The sequence below is a fragment of the Rana temporaria genome, chromosome 11 (genome assembly GCF_905171775.1).
Source record: "Rana temporaria chromosome 11, aRanTem1.1, whole genome shotgun sequence".
NCBI lineage: Eukaryota > Metazoa > Chordata > Amphibia > Anura > Ranidae > Rana > Rana temporaria.
The window spans coordinates 88943923-88964788 of NC_053499.1; the positions used below are offsets into that span (position 1 = coordinate 88943923).

The 20866-nt window shown below is 43.8% G+C and overlaps 1 protein-coding gene across 1 annotated transcript in view; it reads left to right on the plus strand.

Annotated features, from left to right (window-relative positions):
• Positions 1-17400, plus strand: part of NRN1L (neuritin 1 like) — a 132122-nt gene extending 114722 nt beyond the window's left edge. Inside the window, exon 3 of the mRNA XM_040328761.1 lies at positions 16122-17400. Within this exon, the coding sequence (XP_040184695.1) occupies positions 16122-16410 (289 nt within the window). The 3' untranslated portion in view covers positions 16411-17400. The remainder of the gene's footprint in view (positions 1-16121) is intronic.
• Positions 17401-20866: the final 3466 nt, after the last annotated feature.

The following is a 20866-nucleotide window of genomic DNA, read 5'->3' on the forward strand; positions in this document are numbered from 1 at the left end:
GGTATTTCTTTCCATAAATAGCTTTCTTTACCTCAGTGCAATATTCCTCCTCACTGACCTGGGGGGGAAAAAACCTCTTGAGGGGGGAGGGGCGACCAGGAAGTCAGGATACTCTCTACTTTGCAGATAGAGAAAGGAGCTGTGTGTCCTAAAGATAGTGTAGTGGTTATGGTGAATGGCTTTGGTGCGGGCTCAGCAATTCAGCATTCCCACGCGCATTTTCCTCAGGAAATGCATTTTCTAGTTTTAATTTCATCCTTTATTCCGTACGTTTTTTGGCTCTGCACAACTTCTGCATACTTTCAGCTATTGAGACCATTCAACTTTTAAAATGTTCATCTCGTTCAGCTAACGATGGGACTTCTTCAAGTTTTTTTGTACTATTTATACTTTTTAAAATATTAAGCTTTTAGACACTTTTTTTTAACATTGAAGTCAATGAGAACATGCTTTTTACGCCTTAAAATCTCATGTGCTGCCAAATGCTTCTTCTCCTTCATACTTTCACTTACAGACACCAAACAAACTTTAAAACGGTCACAAAATATTCAGCTATGTGAAAATGACTTTTTAGATTGATATCTTTTACGTTTTTTGTGAAAACGCAATTTACGTTTAGTGTCTTTTTTTCAGAAAACATTATCGATTATAATGTGTTTCTATGGAGCGGCTTTACAGTGTGTCATGTGACCATTACAGTGCAGATCATTGAAAAAAAAATATCTTTAAAAAAAGGGGAAACAAATTGCTCTCACGCCCACAAGATCTACTTGTCATACACAATTTATATATCAAAACGTAGGTATTTTTGTATTCATCATTCCCACGCATTTTCCTCAGGAAATGCATTTTCTAGTTCTTAATTTTATTCCGTCCGTTTTTTGGCTCTGCGTAACTTCTGCATACTTTCAGCTATTGAGACCATTCAACTATTAAAATGTTCAGCTCTTTCAGCTAATGATGGGACTACTTTAACTTGTTTTGTACTATTCATAGTTTTTAAAATATTATGCTTTTAGACTCTTTTTTTTTAACATTGAAGTCAATGAGAACATGCTTAAAATCTTTAAAACATTTGACCGCTATGAAAAGTTTCAGCTCCTTCATACTTTCACCTACAGACACCAAACAAACTTTAAAACGTTCACAAAATATTCAGCTATCCGGCTATGACTTTTCAGTTTAATATATTTTACAGTTTGTGTGAAAAAGCAGTTTAAGTTTAGTGATTTTTTCAGAAAATGTTATCGATTATAATGTGCTTCTATGGGGCTGGGGTAGAGTGGGATGATGACATCATTAGAGCAGAGAGCTGTAAAAAAAATTATCTTTATTTATTTTTTATTTTTTATTTATTATCAAAATTTTTATAAATTTTTCAAAATTTCCATTTAACAATATGTTACATTATATCACACCATTATACAATAAACATCCTTATCTATATCCCGAACCCCCCCCCCCCCCGGGGAAATAAAGAGAGAAAAAAAAAGGGAGAAAAATTATCCCCCCCACCCTCACTTATTCCCAGCGGCTCTCCCCCCCTCCAAACACCAAAAAAACTAAAAAAAATTGTGACTCCTTAGATATGACTAATGACTTAACCCCCCCGCTTTTTATATCCCACCCTTCCTCCCTTCCCTATTCCACACACAAACCCTGAAAAAAAAAACACACCTTATTATGTAGTATATCCCCATCCCACCCTCTGTGCCCCCCCCAGTGCCGCACGGGAGTTCTTATTGAGAGCTAAAAAAATAAAAATAAAAAATAAATAAATAAAAAAAAAGAAAAAGTACAAACAAGTTAGTCTCCACCCCCCCCCACAGGCTATCCACTTACGTTTTCCTACAGCTCCTTAAATTATTCAATCTCTAGCGAGAGTTTTTCCATTCTGACCATATTTCTCTAAACTTTTCTTTTCTATCTTTAACCCTAGAAATCCATCTTTCTGCCTCCATAATTAAATTCACTTCTCTCTTCCATTCAAGAATAGTTGGCCTTTTATCCTGTTTCCATAATCTAGGTATTAATAATTTTTCCGCATTTAATAAATGAGGCGTAATACTCTCCTTATATGATCCCATGGACCTCGCTGACCCGTGGAATAGGAAGTTTAAAGGTGTCAGTTCTATTTCCTCGCGAGATAGCCTTCCAACCCAAGGGGCAATCTCTTGCCAAAATCCTCTGATCTTTGGGCATGACCACCACAAGTGGAGTAGGGTACCCTCCTGTCCACATCCCCTCCAACACCTACTGTCCGCAAGCCTATACATCTGTGTCATTCTTACTGGGGTTCTATACCACCTAGATAGAAATTTATAAGACATCTCTTGAATCTGTGAGCTTACAGATGTATGGTGTGCGGAATCAATACGTTTTTTAATTTGTTGCGTGGTAAACCTGTGATTTAGCTCTCCTTCCCGGTCTCTAATATAGTATGGGGCCTGATTTACCAAGCCTTTACTCCATGACTCATGGAGTAAAAGCAGGAGTAGCAGCCGTTTGGCCACTTACTAAAGAAATACGCTGCTAGTGCAGTGTATTTCCCTAGTTACTAATGTGCTCCGTGCGCCCAGGAGAGGGTGCATTGTGCACCAGTACAGACCTGGCGCACGGCACATTAAACTGTAAATTGCGGGGGTTCGGGCGGGAGTTTATTAGGGGGGGAGGTGGGGGGATGCAGGGGAAGTGAAGTGAGATGTGTTTTGAAGTGTTTGGCGGGCCGAATTGAAAGGGAAAGTGTTTTTTGAAAACAGATCCCCGTACGCTTGCACAGTGTGCCTGAACCTCGGGAGGTTCATTTGCATACTGGGCATGCGCAGAGAGAAAAGTCAGGGATTCCCGTGCGCCTTGTCAGTACGCCGTGAAAATCTTGGTAAATACCAAGCGGCGTACCCGTGAATGCGCTGCGTGACGCGGAGCACGGGAATCTCCGAGCTGTTTTCAGCCCTGAAGGGGAACTCCGCGCCAAATTTCAAACTTGAAATCGCCGCGGGTCCCCCTTCAGGGCTACATTAGGCTCTTAGGCTTGGTCCGGAACGTGAGGGGTTAAACCCGCGCCGATTCGGCGCGGGGGTCCCCCCCCAGATCCAAACCAAGCCCTCATCCCAAGCATGCAGTCTGGCCCGGACAGGAATGGGGGCGGGGACGAGCGAGCGCCCCCCTCCTGAGCCGTACCAGACCGCATGCCCTCAACATGGGGGAGTGTGTGCTGTGGGGGAGGGGGGCACTCCCCCCCACCCCACAGCACTCTTGCCCCCATGTCGATAGGGACAAGAGCCTCTTCCCGACAACCCTTGCCATTGGTTGTCGGGGTATGCGGGCGGGGCTAATCGGAATCTGCGAGCTCCCTTTAATAAGGGGGCCCCCAGATGCCGGCCCCCCACCCTATGTGAATGAGTATGGGGTACATCGTACCTCTACCCATTCACATGGGGGAAATGTAAAGTAAAATAAAACACCACACAGAATAAAATATTTTATTAATCTGCTCCGGAGCCCCCCCTTTCTTCTTTAGCTCTCTTAAAAGGGGGGGTTTCTTCTCTCCCGATCTTCTGCCGGGACCCTGGGCTTCGGTGATTTCTGCCGGGGGAGGGCGCCATCCCTCGGTCCTCTCCGGAGCCTTCCGCCGGATGCCCCCACCCCATTTAAGCTCTTTTTCATTAGGGAGGGGCATCCGGACTTCAGGGTCTTCTGCCGGGGGATGGCGCCTATCCCCCGGTCTTTCCGGTGCCTTCCGCCAGGGTTCCGGTCTTCCTGGTCTTCTGCCGGGGGTGCGCCAACTCCCCGGTCTTTTCTCTGCTCCCTCTTCTGCCTGGCTCCCCCGCGGAGCCAGGGCTTTCTTCCGTCTTCTTTCTTCTCTCTTCCTTCTTCTGCCTGTCTCCTCCGGGAGCCCAGGGCTTGTCTCCGCTGTCTTCTTCCTTCTCTTCCATTGGATGTTGACACGACGAGGTTCCGCGCTGACATGCCGTGTCAGCGGTGGGCATGGACTTATATAGGGTAATGCCACCATGTGACCTCAACCCATGTGACATCACATTCCCTGGGCATGATGGGAATGTGATGTCACATGGGTTGAGGTCACATGGTGGCATTGCCCTATATAAGTCCATGCCCACTGCTCAGACGGCATTCCAGCGCCGGACCTCGTTGTGTCAACATCGAATGGAAGAGAAGGGAGAAGACAGCGGAGACAAGCCCTGTGCTCCGCGGAGGAGACAGGCAGAAGCGGAAGGCATCGCAGAAGCCCGCGGGTGTCGCCCCCCGGCGGAAGACACCGTACAAGCCCGGGACCCTCCCCCAAAGGCAGGAGCCTCACTGGTGAAGGGGGTCCTGGTGAATTACGTCGCTGAAGACGGGGGTGGGGTGCCAGTGCACCCCCCCCGCAGAAACCGTCGTGGAAGCCCGGGACCATCCCCCAAAGGCAGGAGCCTCCCTGGTGAAGGGGGTTCCGGCAGAAGATGGCGAAGCCCGGGGCCTAATGGGGTGGTGGTGGGGGGCCCCGGCAGAAGACCCCCGGCTGACTAATAAATTAATTTTTAAATGTGTGTGGTGTATTATTTTTTTCCATTTTTTTCCCCAGGTGAATGGGTAGGGGTACAATGTACCCCATACTCATTCACATAGGGTGGGGGGCCGGAATCTGGGGACCCCTTTATTAAAGGGGTCTCTCAGATTCTGATAAGCCCTCCGCCCGCATACCCCGACAACCAACGGCCAGGGTTGTCGGGAAGAGGCTCTTGTCCCTATCGACATGGGGACAAGAGTGCTTTGGGGTGGGGGGGCAGTGCCCCCCTCCCCCACAGCACACACTCCCCCATGTTGAGGGCATGTGGTCTGGTATGGCTCAGGAGGGAGGGGGGCGCTCGCTCGTCCCCACCCCCATTCCTGTCTGACCAGACTGCGTGCCTGGGATAAGGGCTTGGTTGGGATCTTGGGGGGGACCCCACGCTATTTTTTTTTGCGTGGGTTTAACCCCTTATGTTCCAGACCAAGCCTAAGAGCCTGGTATGCACCTGGAGGGAACCCACCTTATTTTTTTTTTGGGGGGTCTGGAGTTCCCCTTCATGAACAGCGATCTGTCATTTACACATGTCAGTCCCACCCCCCCTACAGTTAGAACACACCCAGGTAACATATTTAACCCCTCCCTCGCCCCCTAGTGTTAACCCCTTCCCTGCCAGTGGCATTTTTAGAGTAAGCAATGCATTTTTACAGCACTGATCGCTAGAAAAATGCCAATGGTTCCAAAAAAGTGTTCGATGTGTCCGCCATAATGTCGCAGTACCGATAAAAATCGCTGATCGCCCCAATAACTAGTTAAAACAAAAAAAAAAATATTTTGTAGACGCTATAACTTTTGCCAAAACCAAACACTAAACGCTATTTGCGATTTTTTGGAACCAAAAAGATGTAGAATACGTATCGGCCTAAACTGAGGTTTTTTTTATTTTTTAGAATATATATTTTTGGGGATATTTATTAGAGCAAAAAGTAAAAATAATTTTGACATATGTGGGCGGGACTTACGCAAGTCCCGCCCACATATATAAACATCGTTCAAACCACACATGTGAGGTATTGACGCGTGCGTTAGAGCGAGAGCAATACTTTTACCACTAGACCTTCTTTGTAACTATAAACTGGTAACGTGGAAAAAAAAGAAAAAGGTCGCCTATGGGGATATTCACGGAATTCATTTTGGCACCATTGCAGGAGTGTTTCCAATAGTAAAGCGTGACATGTAAGGTATCTATTTACTCAGTGTAACATCATCTTTCACATTATCCCCAAAAATTGGGCTCACTTTTGTGTTTTGTTCATTTTTAACCACTTGAGCCCGGACCATATTTCTGGTCAATGACCGGGCAAGTTTTTGTGATTCGGCACGGCGTTGCTTTAACTGACAATTGCGCAGTCGTGCGACGTGGCTCCCAAACAAAATTGGCAACCTTTTTTTTCCCACAAATAGATTATTAAATGTGCGTGTTTACTTCTGTCTTTAACACCTCCCCTTCAGGCTGGAAAGCATCAGATCAGGGGAAACAAAAAAAAAAAAGCTCTCATTCCATTGCAGCTTGGTTCCTACATGTGTGATGAACTGAGCATGCTCAAACACTTAGAAAAAAAATATCCTTTCTTTTTAAAAGGTGAAAAACACTCCTTGGATGCTCATAGAGCGTGGTTTGGGTTAATTGCAGGTGTGCCCAATTACAAGCTCACCCAAACTAGAGACTGCAATTTGTTCATGTGATTTCAATTGCTTCATTACTAGCACTGTTATAAAAAGCTTGGATCGATCAGTCCTCAGCTGCCCTCAGAAGGGGCAGGCTGGCAGAAATGCTGTTGCTAAACACAAATGTGGTTTGTTGCATGGGTTTTGTTTTATTTTGCCAATGGTTTTGGTTTATTTTTAAATGATGTTAACTTTGATGTATTTGTCTATGTGGACTTATTTTATGAAAAATGTGTGAAGCTATGGTTATTTAGAATTTTGAAATGTATTTTTGTTTTTGTTTGTTTGTTTGTCTTTTTTTGCTTTCCTTGTTTTGTTGACCAATAAAAATTACTTTAAAATTGTTAAGTTTGTCTTTTGTTACTTTTTCATGCTACATATGTTGACAGCTGCAGCTGAAATCGGTTTGGGCCTAACAAATTATGTGTGATTTTTGTCTAAGCTTCTTTCCTGGTGTGTAATCATGAAATGTTTGCCATGTTTTTTCTCCATGACTTTAAAGACAAAACTGGTAATTATTTTCTTTTTTCTGCAGTGGTCCTCAGCCCTCAAGTACCCCCGACAGGACATGTTTTGTGGATTTCTCTTATCAAGAATTGCTGTCCAGACTGTATTTTAAAGCACATGTGCAAGATGAAGGAAAACCTGCAAACATGGCCTGTGGGGGGGGGGGGGTTTGCTATTGGTGGACAGGCTTGACGTGCTGATTTACAGCACTGTGCTTAAATCTAGCGCAAGGCAATCCTATTCAAATTGTGGGTGTTTGAGGGAAGCCAAGTGAGTGTTAGAAACCTGCTTTGTGTTTTTTTATTTTTGTGTTGAGCTTTGTGTCCCTTTTCTTAAAATTGGCTTCACTTCCTGTCACACAGCTGAACAGGAAGTGAGGTTAAAACCCTACCAGTGTCATTTCTTGGGGACACAGGTCAATCTAACTAGTGTCCCCATTAAGCAAATTGCACTCCAGCACTGCTGTGTACACCCCAAATCATGGGTCTTCAAACTACGGCCCTCCAGTTGTTCAGGAACTACAATTCCCATCATGCCTAGTCATGTCTGTGAATGTCAGTGCATTACAAGGCCTCATGGGATGTGTAGTTCTACAACAGCTGGAGGGCCGTAGTTTGAGGATCCCTGCCCCAAATGATTATTTAGTTTGGGGTTTAGTAAAGGCAAAGCCACTCTGCAGTACAAGCATAGTTGCTGAAAATCAGAGAGGAAGCACTGATGGTTTTAACATCCAATCCTGTAGAAGCAAAGTTTTTTTGTTTTCTTTCTTCCTTGCTTTGCACTTGTAGTGCAAAGTGGATTTGCCTTTAGTAAATGGACCCCAAAGTCCAAGATCCCTAATAATTTGGGGTGTACACAGCAAAATGCTAGAGTGCAATTTACATAATGGGAAACTATTTAGATTGATCTCTGTGTCCCCAAGAAAAGATATTAGTAAGGTTTTACCCTCACTTCCTGTTTGGCTATGTGACAGGAAGTGAATGAATTAGAAAGGGTGAAGACACCTCACAAATGTTGTCACTATCAGGGGTGCAGACATCCCCAAAAAAACTAGCAGATAATACTTATTTGCAAATTAATAATTTTTTAGTTAACATTGGGTGGGGTGCTCTAACACACACATTCCTACATATTAGCAACGCTCTATCCTGGCCTATTGGCATGGTTATATTTTCTTAGGGCTCTCAATAAAACTCTATGAAATTTGTGCTTAAACTAGAACCAGGGGCGGACTGACAACTCAAGGGGCCCCTGGGCAATAGAAGATTATGGGGCCCCTCTGGCTTACAGATGACCACCACACCAGGAGGTAGTGCAGAGGCGGGCAGCTAAAATCTTGGGATATTCACATTAAAAGCATGTCATTTTCGGACATATCAGGGACAGATCTAAAAAAAACAGATTTTTACATACTGTCCCTGGTTTTACTGAGCCTGGCAACCCGGATAGGGCCCCCTAGTGGCATGGGGCCCTCGGGCAGTGCCCGAGTGACTCAATGGTCAGTCCGCCCCTGACAAGAACTATAATCAACAAGTTTTATTTTCTTTAATTTTGGATAGAGTGAGGGAGGGTTATAGGCCCTGTCAGTTTATTTTGTATTATCTGTGTCCAATTGGGGAGATTTGCCTTCACTTCCTGCCCCATAGCCAAACAGGAAGTGAGAGAAAAACTATGCAAATTAACCACTTCCCGCCCAGCCTATGGCCGATTTACGTCCGGGAAGTGTTTTACACAATCCTGACAGGACGTCCTGCAGGATTTCATGCCGTGCGCGCCTGTGGGGGCACGCAGCGCGGCGATCGTTGATGCGGGGTGTCAGTCTGACACCCTGCATCTCCGATCTCGGTAAAGAGTCTCTCACGGAGACGGAGACTCTTTACCACGTGATCAGCCGTGTCCAATCACGGCTGATCACGATGTAAACAGGAAGAGCCATCGATGGCTCTTCCTCACTCGCGTCTGACAGACGCGAGTATAGGAGAGCCGATCGGCGGCTCTCCTGACAGGGGGCGTTCGCGCTGATTGTTTATCAGCGCAGCCCCCCCTCGGATCACCACACTGGACCACCAGGGATGCCCACCCTGGACCACCAGGGTGTGCAAAAAAAAAAAAAAATAGAGAAAAAAAAAACAAAAAGCATTAAAAAAAAGAAAAAAGATGCCAATCAGTGCCCACAAATGGGCACTGACTGGCAACCTGGGAAAATCAGTGCCACCCCACAGTGTCCATCAGTGCCACCCCACAGTGTCCATCAGTGCCACCACACAGTGCCCATCCATGCACAGTGCCCACCTATCAGTGCCCATCTGTGCCGCCCATGAGTGCCCATCAGTGCCGCCTATGAGTGCCCATCAGTGCCGCATAGCAGCGCCGCCAATCAATGCCACCTCATCTGTGCCCGTCAGTACTACCTCATCGATGTCCATCAGTGCCATCTCATCGGTGCCCATCAGTGCCGCCATATCAGTCCCCGAAATTGAAAGAGAAAAACTTATTTACAAAAAAATGTACCTAAAAAAATAAAAACGTTTTTTTGTTTCAAAATTTGCAGTCTTTTTTTAGTTGTTGCGCCAAAAAAAAATCGCAGAGGTGATCAAATAACAACAAAAGAAAGCTCTATTTGTGGGGGGAAAAGGACGCCAATTTTGTTGGGGTACAGTGTTGTATGACCGCGCAATTGCCATTCAAAGTGCGACAGTGTTGAAAGCTGAAAATTGGCTTGGGCGGGAAGGTGCGTAAGTGCCTGGTATGGAAGTGGTTAAGGGAATCCAGTGCCCCCCCAGAACTAGTGTGTGGGTCCCCTGAAAATTCCTGGGCGGGTCATACAAAAACAGGGTGTGGCTTTGACAGGAAGGGGTGGGTCATTTTTCTATTAGGAGGTGCAGATATGTAGTCAGGCCTAGGGCAGAACAAAACCTAAATATACTACTGCATATTAGGGCTTATTTAGACCGGATCCGATTTACAGCGTGTTTTTATATTGTGGGAGGAAACCCACGCAGGCACAGGGAGAACATGCAAACTCTATGCAGATGCTGTCACGGGCGGGATTCGAACCAACGACTCTTTTGCTGCTAGGTCAAAGTGCTATACACTACACCACTGTGCTGAACGAACATGATTGCAGCTGAAATCATGAGAACTTTTTTTTTTTTTTTCAATACCATGCTTTCCAGCCTTATTGACCCCGCCTCTCTCCATAAAGAGGACCTGTCACACACTAGTCCTATTACAAGGGATGTTTACATTCCTTGTAATAGGAAGAAAAGTGATCCAAAATTAAAAAAAGTGTCAAAAAAGTGCAAGAATAAAAATATGAGGTAAAAAAAATAAAAAAAAAAATAAAATAACGCCCCTGTCCCTAGAAGCTCGCACTCAGAAGCAAATATGCATGTAAGTCCCGCCCACATATGTAAACACCATTCAAACCACACATGTGAGGTATTGACGCGTGCGTTAGAGCGAGAACAATAATTCTAGCCCTAGACCTCCTCTGTAACTCTGAACTGGTCACCTGTAAAAAAAAAAACAAGCATCGCCTATGGATATTTTTATGTCCCGAAGTTTGGCGCCATTCCATGAGTGTGTACAATATTAAAGCGTGACAAGTTAGGTATCTATTTACTCGGTGTAACATCATCTTTAACATTATCCATAAAAATTGGGCTAACTTTACTGTTTTTTTTTTTTTTTAATTCATGAACCGTGTTTTTTTTTTGGGCCAAAAAAAGGCGTTTGAAAAATTATTGCGCAAATACTGTTGGAAATCAAATAAAAAATGACCGCTAACTTTATTCCCTAGGGTGTCTGCTAAAAAATTATATATAATGTTTGGGGGTCCTGATTAATTTCCCAGGAACAAAATATAATTTTTACATGAAGGAGAGAAGTGCCAGAATAGGCGCGGTATGGAAGTGTTTAAAGTGAAATAATAAAAGTGAAATATTCCTTTAAATTTCATACAGGGGGGGAGGGGGGGTACACGCATGTTTCCTGTGCTTAGAACTGTCCCTGTACAAGATGTCATTTCTGAAGTGAAACAAAAAAAAGGAAGTTTAAAGTACTCATGGCTATAAAGAATACAGTCATTGCTCATTAAAAAAAAAAAAAAAAAAAAAAAAGGGGGTCCCTCCAAATTAAATTACCAGGCCCTTCAGGTCTGGAATGGATATTAAGGGGAACCCCGCCGTAAAAAAACCCCAAAAAATGGCGTGGGGTCCCCCCAAATATCCATACCAGACCCTTCAGGTTTGGTGTGGATTTTAAGGGGAACTCCACCCCAAATTGAAAAAAAAAATGGCGTGGAGTCCCCCTAAAAATCCACACCAGACCCTTATCCAAGCACGTTGACCTGGCCGGCCGCAGAAAAGAGGGGGGGACAGAGTGCGGCCCCCCCTCTCCTGAACCGCACCAGGCCACATGCCCTCAACATGGGGAGGATGTCCCCATGTTGATGGGGACAAGGGCCTCATCCCCACAACCCTTGCCCGGTGGTTGTGGGGGTCTGCGGGCGGGGGGCTTATCAGAATCTGGAAGACCCCTTTAACAAAGGGGACCCCCAGATCCTGGCCCCCCCCTATGTGAAATGGTAATGGGGTACATTGTACCTCTACCATTTCACCCCATAAAAAATGTCAAAGTGTTAAAAATGACAGTAGCCGGTTTTTGACAAATCTTTTAATAAAATCTTCTTTTCTTCTTTCCTTCGGGTTTCTTCCGCTGCTTCTTTCTTGGGTCTTCTCGTCCACATCTTGCCCGACGTGTTCTTCTATCTTCTCCGTCCGTCCTTCAGCCTTCTGGTCCCGCATCTTGCCCGTTGTCTTGTCCTGTCTTCTTCTCCGTCCGTCCGCCAGCCTCCTCGTCCGCATCTTGTGTCTTCTCCGGTCTTCTTCTCGGTCCGCCAGCCTTCTCGTCCCCGGACCCAGCGTTTGAATTTGATTTGGCCGCCGTGTTCCCGCTCCTGGGACCCGCCCCCCTCTGACGCCACAAGTAAACTCATATGAAAGTCCGCGTGTGGCATATGTGCGTCAGAGGGGGGCGGGGTCACATGAGTGTGACACGGCGGGAACTTCTTCTCCGGGCGGCGCGATTGAAATTGAATTCCCCCGCTGTGTGACCCTCTGTGACCCCCCCCCCCTCTGACGCACATGACCTTCTAAGGAGTTTACTTGTGGCGTCAGAGGGGGGCGGGTCCCAGGAGCGGGAACACGGCGGCCAAATCAAATTCAAACGCTGGGTCCGGGGACGAGAAGGCTGGCGGACTGAGAAGAAGCACGGAGAAGACACAAGATGCGCACGAGGAGGCTGGCGGACGGACGGAGAAGAAGACAGGACAAGACAACGGGCAAGATGCGGGACCAGAAGGCTGAAGGACGGACGGAGAAGATAGAAGAACACGTCGGGCAAGATGTGGACGAGAAGACCCAAGAAAGAAGCAGCGGAAGAAACCCGAAGGAAAGAAGAAAAGAAGATTTTATTAAAAGATTTGTCAAAAACCGGCTACTGTCATTTTTAACACTTTGACATTTTTTATGGGGTGAAATGGTAGAGGTACAATGTACCCCATTACCATTTCACATAGGGGGGGGCCAGGATCTGGGGGTCCCCTTTGTTAAAGGGGTCTTCCAGATTCTGATAAGCCCCCCGCCCGCAGACCCCCACAACCACCGGGCAAGGGTTGTGGGGATGAGGCCCTTGTCCCCATCAACATGGGGACATCCTCCCCATGTTGAGGGCATGTGGCCTGGTGCGGTTCAGGAGAGGGGGGGGCGCACTCTGTCCCCCCCTCTTTTCTGCGGCCGGCCAGGTCAACGTGCTCGGATAAGGGTCTGGTGTGGATTTTTAGGGGGACTCCACGCCATTTTTTTTTCAATTTGGGGTGGAGTTCCCCTAAAATCCACACCAGACCTGAAGGGCCTGGAATGGATATTTGCCGGGAACCGCACGTCTTTTTTTTTTTTGGTTTTTACGGCGGGGTTCCCCTTAATATCCATTCCAGACCTGAAGGGCCTGGTAATTTAATTTGGGGGAACCCCTACACATTTTTTTGTTTGACAATTCTAAAGGGATTCATTCATAAAACAGAGCCGACAATTCATTATAGCCGCGTGTGAATTTTTAAATGACTTTTTTCCTTCTGAATGTCACTTTGTGCAGGGGGAGTTCTAAGTGCGGGAAAAATGCGCTATTTCACATGCTGACATTACACCCCCCCTAGGTACGAAATTTAAAGGAATATTTCACTTTTATTGTTTCACTTTAAGAAATATTAATTTCACTGCTCCCGAAAAAACGGCCGTTTTAAAAAATAAAAAAAGCATTGATACATGTTCCCTGGGACAGGACTGAGGTCCCCAAACACTTTTTAGGACAAAACTTGCAGATTAGCCTTTAAAATGAACACTTTTGATTTCTCCCATAGACTTCTATAGGGAGTTTGGCGCGGCTTTACATATTAGTTTCAATGCGCCGGCTGCTACGCTGGTTCATGCGCCCAATTAAGCCTCCACCCGGAGTACTAATTAACGCATGAACCAGCGCAGCGCACAGAGCATAGTAAATCAGGCCCATGGTGTTGTTTTTCTCCGTGTCCCTAGGATTAATCTATACATTTGAGACAGTAAGTGTTTGGCCCCCCTAATCTTTACACATCTGGTTTCAAATATAGTAAGCGAATTAAGAGGCCTTATCTTGGTTTTCCACTTTTGAAAGAAGCACCCTAATTGGTGATACCTCCACTCCACCATTGGGACTGTTCCCAAGCTCCGTCTCAATTCAGATAAGGAGATCAGGGTTCCACATTACCTTTATAAAGGGGTAAACAAATTGCTCTCACGCCCACAAGATCTACTTGTCATACACAATTTATATATCAAAACGTAGGTATTTTTGTCTGGTCTGGTTTTTGTCTGGTTGTTTTTTGTCAGGCAATATGCTCAGTTTTGTGATACGCATTTTACTTTTGGTTGCTGGAGCTTCTAAATGACAAGAGTTCCAAATTCTCTTCCATTGACTGTCATGTAAAACAATCTATAAATCTCCCAGCAAAACGCACACAGAACCTCTTTTTTAAATCGCTGACATGCCCAAATGTTTAAGATTATAAACATAATAAAAACTTCACAAACGGTGAAGTCGCTGTTTCGATAGCATGTACGGTTGTGGATTTATTAAGGTTTGTTTGAAGACTTCTCTCAGTCATTAGGTGTGTGGATTAAAACGTTTGTAAAGGTACTTTTTTTTTTCCTAAATAGCTTCCTTTTCCTCAGTGCAGGGGGGAGGGGCGACCAGGCAAGTCAGGAAACTCTCTACTTTGCAGATAGATAAAGGAGCTGTGTGTTATAGTGGGCATCCTGCTCGCCCCCTCAAGAGGCTTTCTCCACACCAGGGAGAAAGCCTTGCATTACTGTGTGTAGTTACAGACAGAAGAACAGGAAGTGATGATTTCTCAGAAGAAATAAGGACATTTAAAAGCAAAATCAAAGGATGAGGTAAGTGAAAGAGGACTGCACTAAGATAAAGGAAGCTATTTAGGGAAATGTTTTACCTTTACATCCCCTTTAATGATCAAAGAGAGGCTTTATAAGTACTGAAGAAACACTGCTTGTATGTCCTAAAGATAGTGTAGTGGTTATGGTGAATGGCTTTGGTGTGGGCTTAGCAATTCAGCATTCCCACGCATTTTCTGCAGGAAATGCATTTTCTAGTTTATATCTATTATGTGTATTATTTATACGTTCCATGCTGTCAAAATCATGTGGTATATTTCTTGCAGGTTTTGTCCCCATTGTTTAATGTATTTGGTATTTTTTAGGGTCCCAACGCATTCAGTGCAGTTGCGGCTTTTTTCAAGCTTCCCCTTGCCCTGTAATAGGCCGTCAGTGGTTGCCATGGCAACTGAATAAGCACCTATTGCCGTGCCATGGCTGTACTGATTGGTTCAGTAAATAGGGGATTGCTGTTATAAGCCTGCGTTAGAGTTGTGTGGTCACGCCCTCTGTCGAAGTCAGAATATGACGAAACGCATCTGAGCGTGACCTACATGACGCAAACAGGAAGTGACGTGTGCGTTCCAATGCAGCCTTACCCGGAACCAGGAAGTGCTTCTCGCTCTCCATGCGAAGTCCATTTGGCGATTCTCCCCCTCGAGGAGACGGTGAAGCGTGGCTCATTTTATTTACATTTAAAGTACGTAAAATATATGAGGGCATTACTTATGTGGGGGTTTTTATGTTTACAATAAACGGAATTACGCTATGTTGGCCTGTTTCTGTTTGTTTGAATTGGAGCCTGCAGCATTTTAGTATCTCCCTGGCTGATGACGAGTGCAGTTCCCTATCTGGTGTTGATTTCCTGCTCACTGCTTGGTTAATAATTTTCTCTGGTGAGTTTAAACCCCCGAAGGGGGAGAGTGTTCACACGAGGTGGACCAGGAAGTTCTCGGTTGAAGGTGCACGCTGTTTATTTCATTAGGATCACCTATGGACACTGTTATCATGGAGTTGGCCATATATTATTGAGATTAATAATTCACCAACATTAGCACTGTTTTGGTATAGGACTGGCACAATTTTATACCTGTTTTACTCGATTTTCTATTTATCTATCTCTATTTCTCTATTTCCAGTATCAAAGTCTCTAAAGTAAATCTAAAGCCAAAGCTATTTTTAATGTTTTTTGATAGAGTAGGGAAAGTTTTTACTGTCTGTGTAAACACAAAATGGAGGGAGAATAAATCTCTGCCACAACAGGTGTCCCTAGTAAATTTTCCATCTATTCTGTTTTGGTGACAGTTCAGATTTTTGGATTTTCACTTCGGTTCAGTCTGGTGACAATCCTTATTGGAACAAATAGCTGAATCTCTTTAACGAGTAGTGACAGGGGGTTTAATCATTTACAATTGTACCAAAAAAAAAATGGTTTGGGCTTTAGATGCACTTTTAAAGTAAATTGAAAATATGGAAAAAGTTGTCCACCACTGGGGTAACATAGTAGGCAACTCCAGGTGTCTACATGTCAGGCCCATTTTCTAACGCATTGCCCCTGGTTGACTTAGTTTACCTGGGTTGATCACATGGCTCAACCCACTCTCACCTTTTAAGACTCTCTATTGGAAAGTGATAAGTCAATAGGTATGAGGGCTTCAAGGACAGATTCTTGACTATTATTACTGAATAGAAATGGATATGTAATAAAGCATACCTACTAAGTGCTGCTATTGGCATAAATAGACTGTATAGAGGTGGAAATACAGCTTATGAAATTTGGTTTACAAACCCTGAAATATACCTAAAAATCTTGAATCCTAGGGTCAGACTGTAAGAGTTTCCATATGTATGTATAATGTGTACGTAATATCCCCATATTATCTATCTAGATCTTGGGATGAATTTCACAAGTGTGCCAGCAACATCTTGGTCAACTGCCCTGAAGATACAGCTGCCATATGGGAGTCCTTGAGACAAGAATCAAGAAAAATCCAATATCAGGGAAATCTACATGACCTGTGCTCTTCAAGAAATCAGCAGCTAAATACCATGGGAGCTGGAGATACCGGTGAAACAAGCAAAGAAACACTTCATGGCCTGGCATATATTTCAAAATACAGTGTAATATCATTTTTTTTTGCTGGAATACTTCAGTGGATTATAGCTGAGCAGACATAACAAATATTTGACTTAAAAAAGTTAACACATGAACTTTTTTCTATTGACATAAATGTGTTCTTATATCACATTATATCACAGTAAATATATTGCACTATACCCTTTTAATAACCTACAATAGCTATGATAATTAGTTACTACAGAAAAAAATTATCCCTTTCCTTTTTACAGACTCAGACATCTATTTGCAATTTCTAACGTGCAAGAAAATTTGAACAGAACTCTGAATCACAGCACAGTTTTTCTCTGAAGAGCCATCAGCCTTTACGCCAGCAGTGGGCTGGCTCTTGGAAGTCGTTATGCAAATATCAAAATTACTTGATGGAGGGAAGTCAGTTTGCAGGTGTCAGCATTCCTAGGCAGGTTACATTTGTATGCAGACTACATGTGATACTAAGCCTCCATGATTGAAAAAACTGACATCCAATGAATGAAAGGGGTGAGCCAGTGACAGTAAAGCTGAGGAGTTAAGGACTAGGAGAACTGGACATCTTACAGGCAGAAAATTTAGTTGGTGTTTATCTGATTTGACACAGCTTCTTATGCATTCTAACTACGAGAAGACGAGAAGCTCAGAGTGTGCAGTGAAAACAAAGTTCAGATTTAATATCTTATCATTGGTCTATCTTATGTACACTAAGCTTATATGTGATTAATCGACAAGTAAATAATTAGTAAATAAATCAGTAACAAAACTATCTCTATATACAGAAAGCAAGTCTTTCTTTTATGTTATAGGCACAAATGTGTGTGCTCACAAAAATCTGGGATAGCGCAGCAAAGTGCTTTAGATTTTTTAATGTAAACCTAGACTTGGCTATGCACCATGCATCCAATTACAATTTTGCAGTATTTATTCATCCACCTCAATATACAGTCATAAGTATTCTTTATGATATTTTAGTATATGCTTTTAAATCTAAGGGATGCTATTGATAATGTATGTGTAACTGTACTGTATGTGTTACAATATAATTCTATTTTATGGCCTGTATATTCTGATTATTAGTATGAAATGGCATTTCATTGTAATTAATTTTTGCTAATGTAATCCAGGAACATGTTCATGGTCCCAAACAATGTTATTAACCACTGGAGGCAGTAATGAATACTACAGCTAATACAACAAAGTATGCATCAACTTTTCAATACTATTCTGGGCCCTAAAGTGTATTTCCACCTTTCTAGTCCAATTTGAGAAACCCTGGCCCAGATTCTTGTACAATGGGCGTATCTCTGCGGCGGCGTAACTTATCCGATTTACGTTACGCCGCCGCAACTTACACGGGCAAGTGATGTATTCTCAAAGCACTTGCTCCGTAAGTTGCGGCGGCGTTGCGTAAATCGGCCGGCGTAAGCCCGCCTAATTCAAATGTGGAAGGGGGGCGTGTTTTATGTTAAACTACTGTGACCCAACATGATTGAAGTTTTTGCCTCATATAGCAGGGGCAACTATACGCCGGGAAAAGCCTAACGTAAACGTCGTAACTTTACTGCTTCGGCCGCGCTTACGTTCGGGAATTCGCGTATCTAGCTAATTTGCATACTCAACGCGGAATTCGACTGAAGCGCCACCTAGCGGATCTAATGGATATCTATGCGTAACTGATTCTAAGAATCAGACGCATAGATACGACGGGTCGGATTAGGACTTAAGACGGCGTACATGGCGCTGCGCCGTCGTAAGTCCTTTAAGAATCTGGGCCCCTGACTATGTTTGTTATGTGTTACCATTCACACAGCATACCTAAAAAAAATTATTAAAAATATATGTAGTATTACCCATGAAGGAGCCGCTGGATAGGATGGGTCCTCTGTTCTTTGCCTCGTCCTTTTCAACCTTCTCGACATTCTCTTAGTACCCAATCACAATACTTTATCAAAGAAAACAAGCACCAAACCAGGAAATAAAGGCAAACTTAAAGCAGAACTTTACCTGTAATAACTTAATAAAATGTAAGGTTCTTTAGCAAGAAACAGACATTTCGCATAAAAAATTATGCTACCAAAGTTAGTGTGTGCTGTAAACTGCCTCCAGCATTGCTCCTTTTTCTTATTGCTGGAGCCTGCCATTTTGCTGAAGCCTAAAGCCCCTGAACAGCAGTAAATCATAAAGCAGAGCTAAACCCATTGATTTAACAGTTTCAAAAAACAGTTATATTCCTGGAATGCCAGGATTGCTAACTGTTACATTTGCTTGTGTCCTCAACTCTACTGTAAAACCATCAAATGGTTGGTGTCGTAACTGATCACATGTGCAGCACCAGGCAGTTGCAGATCAAACAGAAGCAGCTTCCTTGGCTGTAAAGGATAGCAGGGTTTAATTCAACTTTAAGGATGTCAGCAGATCAGCCACTACAAACCCCAGTAGTGCCTAAAAATAGAGAGCAAATGAGCACGTGCAGAATAAAGTGAACCAGTCTATTACTGGATTTTACAGTATAGACACTTTTTAATGTTTTATACAGCTATACCTGCAAAAGGGGTAAGCCTGAAGTGATCTAGAAGGATTACATTTTCTGACTAAATTACACTTTATTATATTATCACCCATAATGCTTGGTAACTAGGCAAGCATACAATATATTAATGGGAATAACACAATTTAGCATAAATAAGGACTTGGTAAGGTCTTGGCATAAGATGACATTTTGATAGCAGATAAGCGTAAACGCTACCTCAAGTGCAACAGTGAACAGTAGTAAAGATTAATCTATGAAACACTTAAACTATACTGCCAGAGTGTATTTATGGTGGCGATGCTAGTCCTAGACTGACTGACTGATTCACTGTCCAAGAGAAAAGGACGATAGTAGTGGAATAAAGGGGGTTTTGCAGAATAATTAATAAGGGAATGGCAGTCCTTTAAGAAGTTTTTGCTGGCTATTGTTGGGGCTTTTCTAAGAGCATTGGTGTCCAGCTTTCCCACAACAATAACATGTGAGGGTGATAACATGTCTCCTTGTTTGGTTCCTTTCTCTGAAAATAGAGTGGACACAATCTGCTTTATATTTGTCAGAAACTTGTGCAGACTTGTGCATGCTTGAATGGGTTTCCATTACCTGCAACATGGTTTGTTGCATTTTCAACTGTGCCACCTGGGTCATGCTGCTGATGCCATTGAGGCTCTGGGGTTAGATGTGGTTGGCTGTTTAACTTTTTACTCCATCCTTGACTCGTCATCATCATCTGATAGACATTCACCCCCTTGAGCCACCCATGTGGTGACTTTCTCTGAGCAGTTTGTTCCTGATTCTTCTTGTCTAACAGAGCCTCCTTCTCTCTAATCTCCTTCAATAATTCCAGAAAGGTGGGAGCAGATCTGGGTCCCTCGAGAAGAAGCTTGTGCACTATAGGGTGATTTGGGTGAGCTCCTTGTAAGACACGATCTAGTCAGACGTTGATGGCCTTTCATTGATATATACAATTTTTTTTAAAGGATTTGATGTAGGATCTTGTCTACCCGAGTTATGAAGTCAGAAAGCTTCTCCCCTCTTCGCTGGTGAATGTCCTTGAATTTGTATAAGTCCCATACCTCCCCAATTTTTTGAGATGGGAACGAGGACACCTATTAGCAAAAGTATGTAGGCATTGGACACACCCCCTGCCATGCCCCCTTAAAGGAGAATTATACAAAAAAATAAAAAGCTTAGCTTCGTTATACCCACAAGTTAAACCCACAAGTTAAACCCACTACTATTCCTTTATACTGGCTTTTGAAATTTACAAATGCAGCAATTTAGGAACTGGGAAACACAATTTCAAAGATAAAAAGTGCATTTTATTAACAACAATGTCCATCAAACCAAAATGATGGACAAATGAGGAAGAACGAGGGATATAGGAACTTTGATTCAAATCAGGGACAGTTGGGAGCTATGCAGTCCTGCTTTCCCAGCTTAAAGTTTTGAATGACTTCAGCAGCAGGGTCATTGAGACTCTCACTAATTCTCTGTTACTTTAAAGCCTCAGGGATGTCTCACTTTTCTATTGCTTGTGAAGTTTGGTACATCCATGTTTTAAAGTCTACTCCAGATGGAACTGGGGTCTTCACTGACCTGGCAGCCGGAGTATCACTCGAACCAATTGAGGAAAAGTCTCTACCACAGACCCTCATTGGAATGAACTTGGACTTGAGGAAAAGTCTCTGCCACAGACCCTCCTTGGAATGAACTTCAGGGAGACACCTCTGCCACAGGCCCTCTCTGATTGCAAATGCAGGGGCAATCCTCCTCAGAAGAATTACACCTGGATCTCCTTCTTAACGTCGCCCAGGTACCGACTGACAGGTGATTAATCCTTCAGTGTCCGGCTACCTTGATCCCCGGTGGTTTGTCTAAATCCTTTTGGACCACCAGCCTCTCAATGGCGCTCCTCAGACGGACTCCCCACCGAACAGCTCTACCGCTTGGGATCTTCAAAAATGGGAACCCAGTCGATCACTGGGTCCCCGCCA